This window comes from Oncorhynchus mykiss, chromosome 25 (genome assembly GCF_057628025.1).
Source record: "Oncorhynchus mykiss isolate SJ-2025 chromosome 25, ASM5762802v1, whole genome shotgun sequence".
Lineage (NCBI taxonomy): Eukaryota > Metazoa > Chordata > Actinopteri > Salmoniformes > Salmonidae > Oncorhynchus > Oncorhynchus mykiss.
This window is the reverse complement of record NC_143046.1, coordinates 7,837,501-7,852,500: the sequence shown is the minus strand read 5'-3', so window position 1 is coordinate 7,852,500 and position 15,000 is coordinate 7,837,501. Positions and strand designations below refer to the sequence as shown.

At 40.4% G+C, this 15,000-nt stretch overlaps 1 protein-coding gene across 5 annotated transcripts in view; it reads right to left on the bottom strand.

The window, feature by feature from the left end:
• The window catches only part of LOC110504507 (E3 ubiquitin-protein ligase MID2), a 247,304-nt gene that overhangs the window by 26,486 nt on the left and 205,818 nt on the right, over positions 1-15,000 (bottom strand). For all 5 annotated transcript variants that reach the window (XM_036970549.2, XM_036970547.2, XM_036970550.2 and 2 more), the window contains 2 exons: positions 13,872-13,999; positions 12,835-12,978 (listed from right to left, as the gene is read on the bottom strand). In XM_036970549.2, coding sequence (XP_036826444.1) covers positions 12,835-12,978; positions 13,872-13,999 — 272 coding nt within the window. The remainder of the gene's footprint in view (positions 1-12,834; positions 12,979-13,871; positions 14,000-15,000) is intronic.

The following is a 15,000-nucleotide window of genomic DNA, read 5'->3' as shown; positions in this document are numbered from 1 at the left end:
GTAGGACAGAACATCTCACATTCCCCCTCCAGGGAGAGAGGAGAAGGATCAGATGACATCAACAGTGGTTAGCGTTTAAGCACTTAGAGATGCAGAAAAAGAAGGCAATGCTACAAACTCAACAGTCTGAAATAAAAGGCATTTCTCTCCGATTCAGCTCCAGTTCCCTCTTATCCTCCTGAGGAGGTAATGGCAACTCAGTGAGGCCAGCCAACCAGCGGTCCTGGGATCAAATAGTATTTGATACATTTTAAATACTTTATTGGTGATTGATTAGGCTTGTCTGGGTTAATGGACCGATAGAAAAGTGTCAAAAGTATAAACCACGTCCAAATGACACTCCAGGCAGGCTAAAGAAAACGTTTACATTTTTTAGAAAATATTTCAAATAGTATTTGAACCCAGATCTGCCAGCCAACCAGCGGTCCTGGAATCAAATAGTATTTGAACCCAGATCTGCCAGCCAGCTCAGCTCTCTTCCCTCCCACTCTGGCTCTGCTGATGGCCTTAGCACTTCAGTCTATCACTGCTGAAATAAATCCCACTTCACCGCAGCACTGGGACTATACTTCAGAGCAGGATAGAGCAGGCTGGGACTGAGAGGGAGAAGACGGGAGGGGGAGAGGAGAGAGGAGAGGGGATAAAAAGATAGGGAGAGTTGGGGGGGGGGGGAGGAGGAGTAGAGGGGTGGGAAAAGGAGGGAAACAGAAGAGAGGATTAGAGAAGAGGGAAAGGAAAGGGAGAAGAACAGTAGATGAGAGGAAAGCAGATTTGTGGAGGATCTGTAGGAGGTATGTGTCAAGATACTCCAATCTGTCCCAGGGCCAACCAGCTCCACATGGGAGAGTGGTACTCCACAGTCATCTGACCCTCCTGTGTCCTGCCACTCTACAGTCAGCTGATCCTCCTGTGTCCTGCCACTCTACAGTCAGCTGATCCTCCTGTGTCCTGCCATAGCAGCCTGTCACTCCACAGTCAGCTGATCCTCCTGTGTCCTGCCACTCTACAGTCATCTGACCCTCCTGTGTCCTGCCATAGCAGCCTGCTACTCTACAGTCAGCTGATCCTCCTGTGTCCTGCCACTCTACAGTCAGCTGATCCTCCTGTGTCCTGCCATAGCAGCCTGCCACTCTACAGTCAGCTGATCCTCCTGTGTCCTGCCACTCTACAGTCAGCTGATCCTCCTGTGTCCTGCCACTCTAAAGTCAGCTGATCCTCCTGTGTCCTGCCACTCCACAGTCAGCTGATCCTCCCGTGTCCTGCCATAGCAGCCTGCCACTCCACAGTCAGCTGATCCTCCTGTGCCCTGCCACTCTACAGTCAGCTGATCCTCCTGTGTCCTGCCATAGCAGCCTGCCACTCTACAGTCAGCTGATCCTCCTGTGTCCTGCCACTCTACAGTCAGCTGATCATCCTGTGTCCTGCCACTCTACAGTCAGCTGATCCTCCTGTGTCCTGCCACTCTACAGTCAGCTGATCCTCCTGTGTCCTGCCATAGCAGCCTGCCACTCTACAGTCAGCTGACCCTCCTGTGTCCTGCCACTCCACAGTCCGCTGTTCTTCTTTTGTCCTGCCACTCTACAGTCAGCTGATCCTCCTGTGCCCTGCCACTCCACAGTCAGCTGATCCTCCTGTGTCCTGCCATAGCAGCCTGCCACTCCACAGTCAGCTGATCCTCCTGTGTCCTGCCACTCTACTGTCAGCTGATCCTCCTGTGCCCTGCCACTCTACAGTCAGCTAATCTTCCTGTGTCCTGCCATAGCAGCCTGCCGCTCTACAGTCAGCTGATCCTCCTGTGTCCTGCCACTATACAGTCAGCTGATCCTCCTGTGTCCTGCCACTCTACAGTCAGCTGATCCTCCTGTGTCCTGCCACTCTACAGTCAGCTGATTCTTCTGTGTCCTGCCAAGGCAGCCTGCCACTCTACAGTCAGTTGATCCTCCTGTGTCCTGCCACTCTACAGTCAGTTGATCCTCCTGTATCCTGCCACTCCAAAGTCAGCTGATCCTCCCGTGTCCTGCCACTCCACAGTCAGCTGATCGTCCCGTGTCCTGCCACTCTACAGTCAGCTGATCGTCCCGTGTCCTGCCACTCCAAAGTCAGCTGATCCTCCCGTGTCCTGCCACTCTACAGTCAGCTGATCGTCTCGTGTCCTGCCACTCTACAGTCAGCTGATCCTCCTGTGTCCTGCCATAGCAGCCTGCCACTCCACAGTCAGCTGATCCTCCTGTGTCCTGCCACGGCAGCCTGTCATTATCTGCTAGGCCTATACCTGCTGTCATCTACTCTGCTCTACACTTCAGCAATTATCCTATTCCCTCCTCTTCCCTCCTCTACTCTCTACACTGTCAACCACTCCTCTCACTCAAGGTATTATAGTGTATAAACCATGGAGACAAAATGGAACAGCTGATGGTCCCTAATGGCATATTATCTTCACTTCACTAAAGTACTGTATAGTAGCTGCATGACAGAATACAGAAGCCAAAAGTTTGATGTTACTAAAATACTGCAGTTATATAAATGGGATAGAGAGCAAACCACCAAAATGCAGTGTTATATAAAGTAGTCCAACCCTATCTCTTCTTACTGTATTATAAAGTAGTCCAACCCTATCTCTTCTTACCGTATTATGAAGTAGTCCAACCCTATCTCTTCTTACCGTATTATAAAGTAGTCCAACCCTATCTCTTCTTACTGTATTATAAAGTAGTCCAACCCTATCTCTTCTTACTGTATTATAAAGTACTCCAACCCTATCTCTTCTTACTGTATTATAAAGTAGTCCAACCCTATCTCTTCTTACTGTATTATAAAGTAGTCAGACCCTATCTCTTCTTACTGTATTATAAAGTAGTCCAACCCTATCTCTTCTTACTGTATTATAAAGTAGTCCAACCCTATCTCTTCTTACTGTATTATAAAGTAGTCCAACCCTATCTCTTCTTACTGTATTATAAAGTAGTCAGACCCTATCTCTTCTTACTGTATTATAAAGTAGTCCAACCCTATCTCTTCTTACTGTATTATCAAGTAGTCCAACCCTATCTCTTCTTACTGTATTATAAAGTAGTCAAACCTTATCTCTTCTTACTGTATTATAAAGTAGTCAAATCCTATCTCTTCTTACTGTAGGTTACTGTATTATAAAGTAGTCCCAACCCTATCTCTTCTTACTGTATTATAAAGTAGTCCAACCCTACCCCTTCTTACAGTAGGTTACTGTATTATAAAGTAGTCCAACCCTATCTCTTCTTACTGTATTATAAAGTAGTCCAACCGTATCCCTTCTTATTGTAGGTTACTGTATTATAAAGTAGTCCAACCCTATCTCTTCTTACTGTATTATAAAATAGTCCAACCCTATCTCTTCTTACTGTATTATAAAGTAGTCCAACCCTCTCTCTTCCTGCTGTATTATTAGGTAGTCCAACCCTATCTCTTCCTACTGTATTATAAAGTATTCCAACCCTATCTCTTCTTACTGTAGGTTACTGTATTATAAAGTAGTCCAACCCTATCGCTTCTTACTGTAGGTTACTGATTATAAAGTAGTCAGAACCTATCTCTTCTTACTGTATTTTAAAGTAGTCCAACCCTGTCTCTTCCTACTGTATTTTAAAGTAGTCCAACACTATCTCTTCTTACTGTATTATAAAGTAGTCCAACCCTATATCTTCTTACTGTAGGTTACTGTATTATAAAGTAGTCCAACCCTATCCCTTCTTACTGTATTATAAAGTAGTCCAACCCTATCTCTTTTTACTGTATTATAAAGTAGTCCAACCCTATCTCTTCTTACTGTATTATAAAGTAGTCCAACCCTATCTCTTTTTACTGTATTATAAAGTAGTCCAACCCTATCTCTTCTTACTGTATTATCAAGTAGTCCAACCCTATCTCTTCTTTCTGTATTATAAAGTAGTCCAACCCTATCTCTTTTTACTGTATTATAAAGTAGTCCAACCCTATCTCTTCTTTCTGTATTATAAAGTAGTCCAACCCTATCTCTTTTTACTGTATTATAAAGTAGTCCAACCCTATCTCTTCTTACTGTATTATAAAGTAGTCCAACCCTATCTCTTCTTTCTGTATTATAAAGTAGTCCAACCCTATCTCTTTTTACTGTATTATAAAGTAGTCCAACCCTATCTCTTCTTTCTGTATTATCAAGTAGTCCAACCCTATCTCTTCTTTCTGTATTATAAAGTAGTCCAACCCTATCTCTTCTTACTGTATTATCAAGTAGTCCAACCCTATCTCTTCTTACTGTATTATAAAGTAGTCAGACCCTATCTCTTCTTACTGTATTATAAAGTAGTCCAACCCTATCTCTTCTTACTGTATTATCAAGTAGTCCAACCCTATCTCTTCTTACTGTATTATAAAGTAGTCAAACCTTATCTCTTCTTACTGTATTATAAAGTAGTCAAATCCTATCTCTTCTTACTGTAGGTTACTGTATTATAAAGTAGTCCCAACCCTATCTCTTCTTACTGTATTATAAAGTAGTCCAACCCTACCCCTTCTTACAGTAGGTTACTGTATTATAAAGTAGTCCAACCCTATCTCTTCTTACTGTATTATAAAGTAGTCCAACCGTATCCCTTCTTATTGTAGGTTACTGTATTATAAAGTAGTCCAACCCTATCTCTTCTTACTGTATTATAAAATAGTCCAACCCTATCTCTTCTTACTGTATTATAAAGTAGTCCAACCCTCTCTCTTCCTGCTGTATTATTAGGTAGTCCAACCCTATCTCTTCCTACTGTATTATAAAGTATTCCAACCCTATCTCTTCTTACTGTAGGTTACTGTATTATAAAGTAGTCCAACCCTATCGCTTCTTACTGTAGGTTACTGATTATAAAGTAGTCAGAACCTATCTCTTCTTACTGTATTTTAAAGTAGTCCAACCCTGTCTCTTCCTACTGTATTTTAAAGTAGTCCAACACTATCTCTTCTTACTGTATTATAAAGTAGTCCAACCCTATATCTTCTTACTGTAGGTTACTGTATTATAAAGTAGTCCAACCCTATCCCTTCTTACTGTATTATAAAGTAGTCCAACCCTATCTCTTTTTACTGTATTATAAAGTAGTCCAACCCTATCTCTTCTTACTGTATTATAAAGTAGTCCAACCCTATCTCTTTTTACTGTATTATAAAGTAGTCCAACCCTATCTCTTCTTACTGTATTATCAAGTAGTCCAACCCTATCTCTTCTTTCTGTATTATAAAGTAGTCCAACCCTATCTCTTTTTACTGTATTATAAAGTAGTCCAACCCTATCTCTTCTTTCTGTATTATAAAGTAGTCCAACCCTATCTCTTTTTACTGTATTATAAAGTAGTCCAACCCTATCTCTTCTTACTGTATTATAAAGTAGTCCAACCCTATCTCTTCTTTCTGTATTATAAAGTAGTCCAACCCTATCTCTTTTTACTGTATTATAAAGTAGTCCAACCCTATCTCTTCTTTCTGTATTATCAAGTAGTCCAACCCTATCTCTTCTTTCTGTATTATAAAGTAGTCCAACCCTATCTCTTCTTACTGTATTATCAAGTAGTCCAACCCTATCTCTTCTTTCTGTATTATAAAGTAGTCCAACCCTATCTCTTCTTACTGTATTATAAAGAGGTCCAACCCTATCTCTTCTTACTGTATTATAAAGTAGTCCAACCCTATATCTTCTTACTGTAGGTTACTGTATTATAAAGTAGTCCAACCCTATCCCTTCTTACTGTATTATAAAGTAGTCCAACCCTATCTCTTCTTACTGTAGGTTACTGTATTATAAAGTAGTCCAACCCTATCTCTTCTTTCTGTATTATCAAGTAGTCCAACCCTATCTCTTCTTTCTGTATTATAAAGTAGTCCAACCCTGTCTCTTCCTACTGTATTTTAAAGTAGTCCAACACTATCTCTTCTTACTGTATTATAAAGTAGTCCAACCCTATATCTTCTTACTGTAGGTTACTGTATTATAAAGTAGTCCAACCCTATCCCTTCTTACTGTATTATAAAGTAGTCCAACCCTATCTCTTCTTACTGTATTATCAAGTAGTCCAACCCTATATCTTCTTACTGTAGGTTACTGTATTATAAAGTAGTCCAACCCTATCCCTTCTTACTGTATTATAAAGTAGTCCAACCCTATCTCTTCCTACTGTATTTTAAAGTAGTCCAACACTATCTCTTCTTACTGTATTATAAAGTAGTCCAACCCTATATCTTCTTACTGTAGGTTACTGTATTATAAAGTAGTCCAACCCTATCTCTTCTTACTGTATTATTAAGTAGTCCAACCCTATCTCTTCTTACTGTATTATAAAGTAGTCCAACCCTATCTCTTCTTACTGTATTATAAAGTAGTCCAACCCTATCTCTTCTTTCTGTATTATCAAGTAGTCCAACCCTATCTCTTTTTACTGTATTATAAAGAGGTCCAACCCTATCTCTTCTTACTGTATTATAAAGTAGTCCAACCCTATATCTTCTTACTGTATTATAAAGAGGTCCAACCCTATCTCTTCTTACTGTATTATCAAGTAGTCCAACCCTATCTCTTCTTACTGTATTATAAAGAGGTCCAACCCTATCTCTTCTTACTGTATTATAAAGTAGTCCAACGCTATCTCTTCTTACTGTATTATAAAGTAGTCCAACCCTATCTCTTCTTACTGTAGGTTACTGTATTATAAAGTAGTCCAACCCTATCCCTTCTTACTGTATTATAAAGTAGTCCAACCCTATCTCTTCTTACTGTATTATAAAGTAGTCCAACCCTATCTCTTCTTACTGTATTATAAAGTAGTCCAACCCTATCTCTTCTTACTGTAGGTTACTGTATTATAAAGTAGTCCAACCCTATCTCTTCTTACTATATTATATAGTAGTCCAACCCTATCCATTCTTACTGTAGGTTACAGTATTATAAAGTAGTCCAACCCTATCTCTTTTTACTGTATTATAAAGTAGTCCAACCCTATCTCTTCTTACTGTATTATCAAGTAGTCCAACCCTATCTCTTCTTACTGTATTATCAAGTAGTCCAACCCTATCTCTTCTTACTGTATTATCAAGTAGTCCAACCCTATCTCTTCTTTCTGTATTATAAAGTAGTCCAACCCTATCTCTTTTTACTGTATTATAAAGTAGTCCAACCCTATCTCTTCTTTCTGTATTATAAAGTAGTCCAACCCTATCTCTTTTTACTGTATTATAAAGTAGTCCAACCCTATCTCTTCTTACTGTATTATAAAGTAGTCCAACCCTATCTCTTCTTTCTGTATTATAAAGTAGTCCAACCCTATCTCTTTTTACTGTATTATAAAGTAGTCCAACCCTATCTCTTCTTTCTGTATTATCAAGTAGTCCAACCCTATCTCTTCTTTCTGTATTATAAAGTAGTCCAACCCTATCTCTTCTTACTGTATTATCAAGTAGTCCAACCCTATCTCTTCTTTCTGTATTATAAAGTAGTCCAACCCTATCTCTTCTTACTGTATTATAAAGAGGTCCAACCCTATCTCTTCTTACTGTATTATAAAGTAGTCCAACCCTATATCTTCTTACTGTAGGTTACTGTATTATAAAGTAGTCCAACCCTATCCCTTCTTACTGTATTATAAAGTAGTCCAACCCTATCTCTTCTTACTGTAGGTTACTGTATTATAAAGTAGTCCAACCCTATCTCTTCTTTCTGTATTATCAAGTAGTCCAACCCTATCTCTTCTTTCTGTATTATAAAGTAGTCCAACCCTGTCTCTTCCTACTGTATTTTAAAGTAGTCCAACACTATCTCTTCTTACTGTATTATAAAGTAGTCCATCCCTATATCTTCTTACTGTAGGTTACTGTATTATAAAGTAGTCCAACCCTATCCCTTCTTACTGTATTATAAAGTAGTCCAACCCTATCTCTTCTTACTGTATTATCAAGTAGTCCAACCCTATATCTTCTTACTGTAGGTTACTGTATTATAAAGTAGTCCAACCCTATCCCTTCTTACTGTATTATAAAGTAGTCCAACCCTATCTCTTCCTACTGTATTTTAAAGTAGTCCAACACTATCTCTTCTTACTGTATTATAAAGTAGTCCAACCCTATATCTTCTTACTGTAGGTTACTGTATTATAAAGTAGTCCAACCCTATCTCTTCTTACTGTATTATTAAGTAGTCCAACCCTATCTCTTCTTACTGTATTATAAAGTAGTCCAACCCTATCTCTTCTTACTGTATTATAAAGTAGTCCAACCCTATCTCTTCTTTCTGTATTATCAAGTAGTCCAACCCTATCTCTTTTTACTGTATTATAAAGAGGTCCAACCCTATCTCTTCTTACTGTATTATAAAGTAGTCCAACCCTATATCTTCTTACTGTATTATAAAGAGGTCCAACCCTATCTCTTCTTACTATATTATCAAGTAGTCCAACCCTATCTCTTCTTACTGTATTATAAAGAGGTCCAACCCTATCTCTTCTTACTGTATTATAAAGTAGTCCAACGCTATCTCTTCTTACTGTATTATAAAGTAGTCCAACCCTATCTCTTCTTACTGTAGGTTACTGTATTATAAAGTAGTCCAACCCTATCCCTTCTTACTGTATTATAAAGTAGTCCAACCCTATCTCTTCTTACTGTATTATAAAGTAGTCCAACCCTATCTCTTCTTACTGTATTATAAAGTAGTCCAACCCTATCTCTTCTTACTGTAGGTTACTGTATTATAAAGTAGTCCAACCCTATCTCTTCTTACTATATTATATAGTAGTCCAACCCTATCCATTCTTACTGTAGGTTACAGTATTATAAAGTAGTCCAACCCTATCTCTTTTTACTGTATTATAAAGTAGTCCAACCCTATCTCTTCTTACTGTATTATCAAGTAGTCCAACCCTATCTCTTCTTACTGTATTATCAAGTAGTCCAACCCTATCTCTTCTTACTGTATTATCAAGTAGTCCAACCCTATCTCTTCTTACTGTATTATCAAGTAGTCCAACCCTGTCTCTTCTTTCTGTATTATAAAGTAGTCCAACCCTATCTCTTCTTACTGTATTATAAAGTAGTCCAACCCTATCTCTTCTTACTTTAGGTCAATTTACTATAACGTAGTTCAACCCTATCTCTTCTTACTGTATTATAAAGTAGTCCAACCCTATCTCTTCTTACTGTATTATAAAGAGGTCCAACCCTATCTCTTCTTACTGTATTATAAAGTGGTCAGACCCTATCTCTTCTTACTGTAGGTTACTGTATTATAAAGTAGTCCAACCCTATCTCTTCGTACTGTAGGTTACTGTATTATAAAGTAGTCCAACCCTATCTCTTCTTACTGTAGGTTACTGTATTATAAAGTAGTCCAACCCTATCTCTTCTTACTGTAGGTTACTGTATTATAAAGTAGTCAAACCCTATCTCTTCTTACTGTAGGTTACTGTATTATAAAGTAGTCCAACCCTATCTCTTCTTACTATATTATATAGTAGTCCAACCCTATCCATTCTTACTGTAGGTTACAGTATTATAAAGTAGTCCAACCCTATCTCTTCTTACTGTAGGTTACTGTATTATAAAGTAGTCCAACCCTATCTCTTCTTACTGTAGGTAACTTTACTATAACGTAGTCCAACCCTATCTCTTCTTACTGTATTATAAAGAGGTCCAACCCTATCTCTTCTTACTGTATTATAAAGTAGTCAGACACTATCTCTTCTTACTGTAGGTTACTGTATTATAAAGTAGTCCAACCCTATCTCTTCATACTGTAGGTTACTGTATTATAAAGTAGTCCAACCCTATCTCTTCTTACTGTATTTTAAAGTAGTCCAACCCTATCTCTTCTTACTGTTTTATAAAGTAGTCCAACCCTATCTCTTCTTACTGTATTATAAAGTAGTCCAACCCTATCTCTTCTTACAGTAGGTGGACTGAATGTCTGTTCCGATGCTTCTTTCAACCTCATGTACAGTAGTGACTTGTGGATAACAATTGTTTTCTGTCTGACACCTCTGTATTTATATTCTGGTGTATTTCTCAAACAAACTCAAAGAGAGAATCTCAATTTTATACTCTTCAGGTCCTTTCTCCTCGCCTCTTTCTCAATACCAAGGGGTACCTCCCCCTCTGACCTTCTTCTCCAATGGGTTTTTGAGAAGGAGGTGAGGAGAGAGAGGACCCGAGGAGTACGCCATTGAGATTCTCCCATAGGTAGTGAGACCTACTGCATGCCCCTAGATAACACTTTGGGGACCATAAATACACCACGTGGCCTGTGGAGTAGTGGCCTATGAGTGGTGCTGCAGATATACAGAATTCTATTTCATTCTAGTGTATTTTTACCAGACTGTGTGTCGTAGTGTGGCTTGATGCTTGAAAATAAAAGAGAGCCGCACACTCTAGGAGCTCAGAGGCAAAAATGTAATACAGACAGCTTGGCTGTCGAAACGTTGGTATTACATTTTTGCATCTGAGCTCCTAGAGTGTGCGGCTCTCTTTTATTTTCAAGTTTCTACTCCGCTAGCCAGCACCTCGTCTTAATAGGTGTTCTACTCCGCTAGCCAGCACCTCGTCTTTATAGGTGTTCTACTCCGCTAGCCAGCACCTCGCCTAAATAGGTGTTCTACTCCGCTAGCCAGCACCTCGTCTAAATAGGTGTTCTACTCCGCTAGCCAGCACCTCGTCTTTATAGGTGTTCTACTCCGCTAGCCAGCACCTCGTCTTAATAGGTGTTCTACTCCGCTAGCCAGCACCTCGTCTTTATAGGTGTTCTACTCCGCTAGCCAGCACCTCGTCTTAATAGGTGTTCTACTCCGCTAGCCAGCACCTCGCCTAAATAGGTGTTCTACTCCGCTAGCCAGCACCTCGTCTTTATAGGTGTTCTACTCCGCTAGCCAGCACCTCGTCTTAATAGGTGTTCTACTCCGCTAGCCAGCACCTCGTCTTAATAGGTGTTCTACTCCGCTAGCCAGCACCTCGTCTAAATAGGTGTTCTACTCCGCTAGCCAGCACCTCGTCTAAATAGGTGTTCTACTCCGCTAGCCAGCACCTCGTCTTAATAGGTGTTCTACTCCGCTAGCCAGCACCTCGTCTTTATAGGTGTGCGTTTATTTTTCTTCTAGATCGTAGTGGTTTGATGCAACATAAAGCTGTGGCTGGTGTACGAGTGGTGTAGAAGTGGTGATGTTTTGTTACTCTGTGATTAAGTCGGCCGGTGTTGATGGTAAACTGTGTGGTTTATGGGTAATGTAGAGTGGCAGTCAGTGCTTTATGATGAGGGAGGACGATTATTTTTTAATGAGCATGGCCTTATTTCTATTACAGCATATTGGATGACTGTCATTCATTTTCCATTCACCCAGTTCAATGTAACAGTGATAGGTTTAGGATACTGTCATTCATATTCACCCAGTTCAATGTAACAGTGATAGGTTTAGGACACTGTCATTCATATTCATCCAGTTCAATGTAACAGTGATAGGTTTAGGCTACTACATGATACTGTAATTGTCTCTAAACCCATCATGAGGTTGCTACAACCTAGCCTATGAATTAAACGTTTACAACGTAGGTGCACACTGGTCGACAGAAAAATTAAGAGTAATCAAGGTGACAAACAATATACACATTCAATACCACTTTGCACACTCTTGTCTGCATCTAGCTGATCTGCAATCATTACTCCAACCAAACAAGAGTTTCTATTGGACAAATACAGGTATGTTTATCCCCATTTCGTTACGTTTGCTTCCGTTTAAGAAAATGAATACACCCCTGATCACACGCAAACACGCACACACTATTCACTTTCATAGCAGCCACATACAAACAGGTCATTTTGCTTTATGGATAATTTCTCTGCTCACCTTTTCCCTTCGCTTGTGAACTTCAGTGCACAACACAGCTGTCTCTGACCAGTTGAAAAAACCTTCCCAAGCCAAACCTTCATATCATAATCGCTATCCGCTACACACAGCCTATATCGTTGTCACCCTATAATAACATCATTGTCAACATAGCTACTAGAAATAACATGTTAGTAAACCTGCTACAATGCAGTGCAGTGTACAGTCAGCAAGCAGTATAGCAGTTACACCAGCGGGCCCTGGTGGCAATGCATTAATAAAACCAAAAGCTTACTTTGACTAGGAAGAGTTCTAGTGTTGGATAGCCAAAGCCAGTTAGCTAACATAGCATCCTTCTCTGTTTGAGCCGGGTGTTTGAGTAGGCTAAACTAGCTAGCTGCATTCACAAGCTAAGTGAAAGTGAAAGTGAATGCTCTCTCTTGCTTCTCCTTCATTTTTAAATGAATTTGTTAAAAACTGCACAACTATTGTCTTTCTCTCTCTTTGAGTCAATTACTCACCACATGTTATACACTGCAGTACTAACTAGCGATAGCTTATACTTCCAGTAATAGATATATTCTCTTTGATTGTGTGGACAACATGTCAGTTCATGCTGCAAGAGATCTGATAGGTTGGAGGACATCCTCTTGAAGTTGTCATAATTACTGTTTAAGTCTATGGAAGGGGTTGAGAACCATGAGCCTCTCAGGTTTTGTATTGAAGTCATTGTACTCAGAGGAGGACGGAAGCTAGCTGTCCTCAGGCTACACCATGGTGCTACCCTACAGAGTGCTGTTGAGGCTACTGTAGACATTCATTGCAAAACAGTGTGTTTTAATAAATTATTTTGTGATGTGAATATAGTTAGTATAGCTTTATCTAAAAATGATTACTTTTTTTAATGTTTCACTATTTTTATTGTAAGGGTGGTATACTGGGTAGATGGTGTTTACGGCTGGTGTATTGTCACGGTACTTACTGATGAAGTTGGTCTGGCCGGTGTAGATGGTGTACTGCAGTTCGTAGGAGGTGACGCTGAACTCGTCCTCAGACGTCCAGTGAACTGTGATGGTGTCGTGGGAGGCAGTACACAGCTCATCACGTATGGAGGGAGGACTGGGAGCTACAGGGTCAAACAAGGCAAATGTTGGTGTTCAGTGTTTTTTTTGTGAAACTATTTGCCCCAAGTCTCTTTCCCCCTCTGTATTTTTGTAAAGTATATTGTGAAAATGAGTTTGTGAAATGACACGGTAAATAAATGTTGATTTGATTTGTTTATCCCACATTCACAGAAATGTTGATTTGATTTGTTTATCCCACATGCACAGAAATGTTGATTTGATTTGTTTATCCCACATGCACAGAAATGTTGATTTGATTTGTTTATCCCACATTCACAGAAATGTTGATTTGATTTGTTTATCCCACATTCACAGAAATGTTGATTTGATTTGTTTATCCCACATTCACAGAAATGTTGATTTGATTTGTTTATCCCACATTCACAGAAATGTTGAATTGATTTGTTTATCCCACATTCACAGAAATGTTGATTTGATTTGTTTATCCTACATTCACAGAAATGTTGATTTGATTTGTTTATCCCACATGCACAGAAATGTTGATTTGATTTGTTTATCCCACATGCACAGAAATGTTGATTTGATTTGTTTATCCCACATGCACAGAAATGTTGATTTGATTTGTTTATCCCACATTCACAGAAATGTTGATTTGATTTGTTTATCCCACATGCACAGAAATGTTGATTTGATTTGTTTATCCCACATGCACAGAAATGTTGATTTGATTTGCACGGTCCCTCCTGTCTAAAGGAAACCTACTGAAGTAAAGTTCTGACCAACTGCTTGTTTTTCTGTGCGTCTCTGGTGGTTGTTATGTTTCAATATAACAGAACGGACATCTGTCACCAGACAGGTTCATTATTTACCAAAAGTCGTCATGTGTTTTTGTTGTTAGTGAAAGCCCCCCCCCCACACACACACACACACACACCTGTCAGGTAGTCCAGTCCCTCTAGGATCTTCTTCTCTCGGGAAAAGTCCAGGGCAAAGTTATCAAAGGCTTCGTTCAGGTTCACATCTGGAATCAGCACCTGGGATGAGGCAGTGGCCATGGCAACCCTGAGAGGAAGAGGAAGAGAGAGAGAGACAAAGAGAGACAGAGAGAGAGATAGAGAGAGACAGAGAGAGAGAGATAGAGAGAGAGAGAGAGAGAGAGAGAGAGAGACACAGAGAGAGAGAGAGAGAGAGGGAGAGAGAGAGATAGACAGAGAAAGAGAGACAGAGAGATAGAGAGACAGAAACAGAGAAAAATATCTTGTCAGAATGGAGAACCTCAGCAGGAGAACGATGCAGAAGCAGAGACCCAGAAGGATCTCTCTCTCTCTGTGCGTGTAGGAGCCCTGTTGTGTCTAACCCTACAACCTTCATATTCCAGCCTGTCTCCATCATGGGAGGACTGGGAGGACATGGGAGGACTGAGAGGACATGGGAGGACATGGGAGGACATGGGAGGACTGGGAGGACATGGGAGGACATGGGAGGACTGGGAGGACATGGGAGGACATGGGAGGACTGGGAGGACATGGGGGAGTTCCAGGAAGGGAGGTCTGGGGAGGATATCAGGGGTGAGAGAGAGATGACAGGGAGAGGGATGTCTGTCCTTCCTTTTGGTCACCTTCATGCTGGATAGCTATAGGGGGCTGGCAGGGGATGTAAAGGATGATTTCATGGGGGAGGGATGGGGAGGTAAAGGATGATTTCATGGGGGAGGGATGGGGAGGTCAAGGATGATTTCATGGGGGAGGGATGGGGAGGTCAAGGATGATTTCAAGGGGTAGGGATGGGGAGGTCAAGGATGATTTCATGGGGGAGGGATGGGGAGGTAAAGGATGATTTCATGGGGGAGGGATGGGGAGGCAAAGGATGATTTCAAGGGGGAGGGATGGGGAGGTCAAGGATGATTTCATGGGGTAGGGATGGGGAGGTAAAGGATGATTTCAAGGGGGAGGGATGGGGAGGTCAAGGATGATTTCATGGGGGAGGGATGGGGAGGTTAAGGATGATTTCATGGGGGAGGGATGGGGAGGTTAAGGATGATTTCATGGGGAGGGATGGGGAGG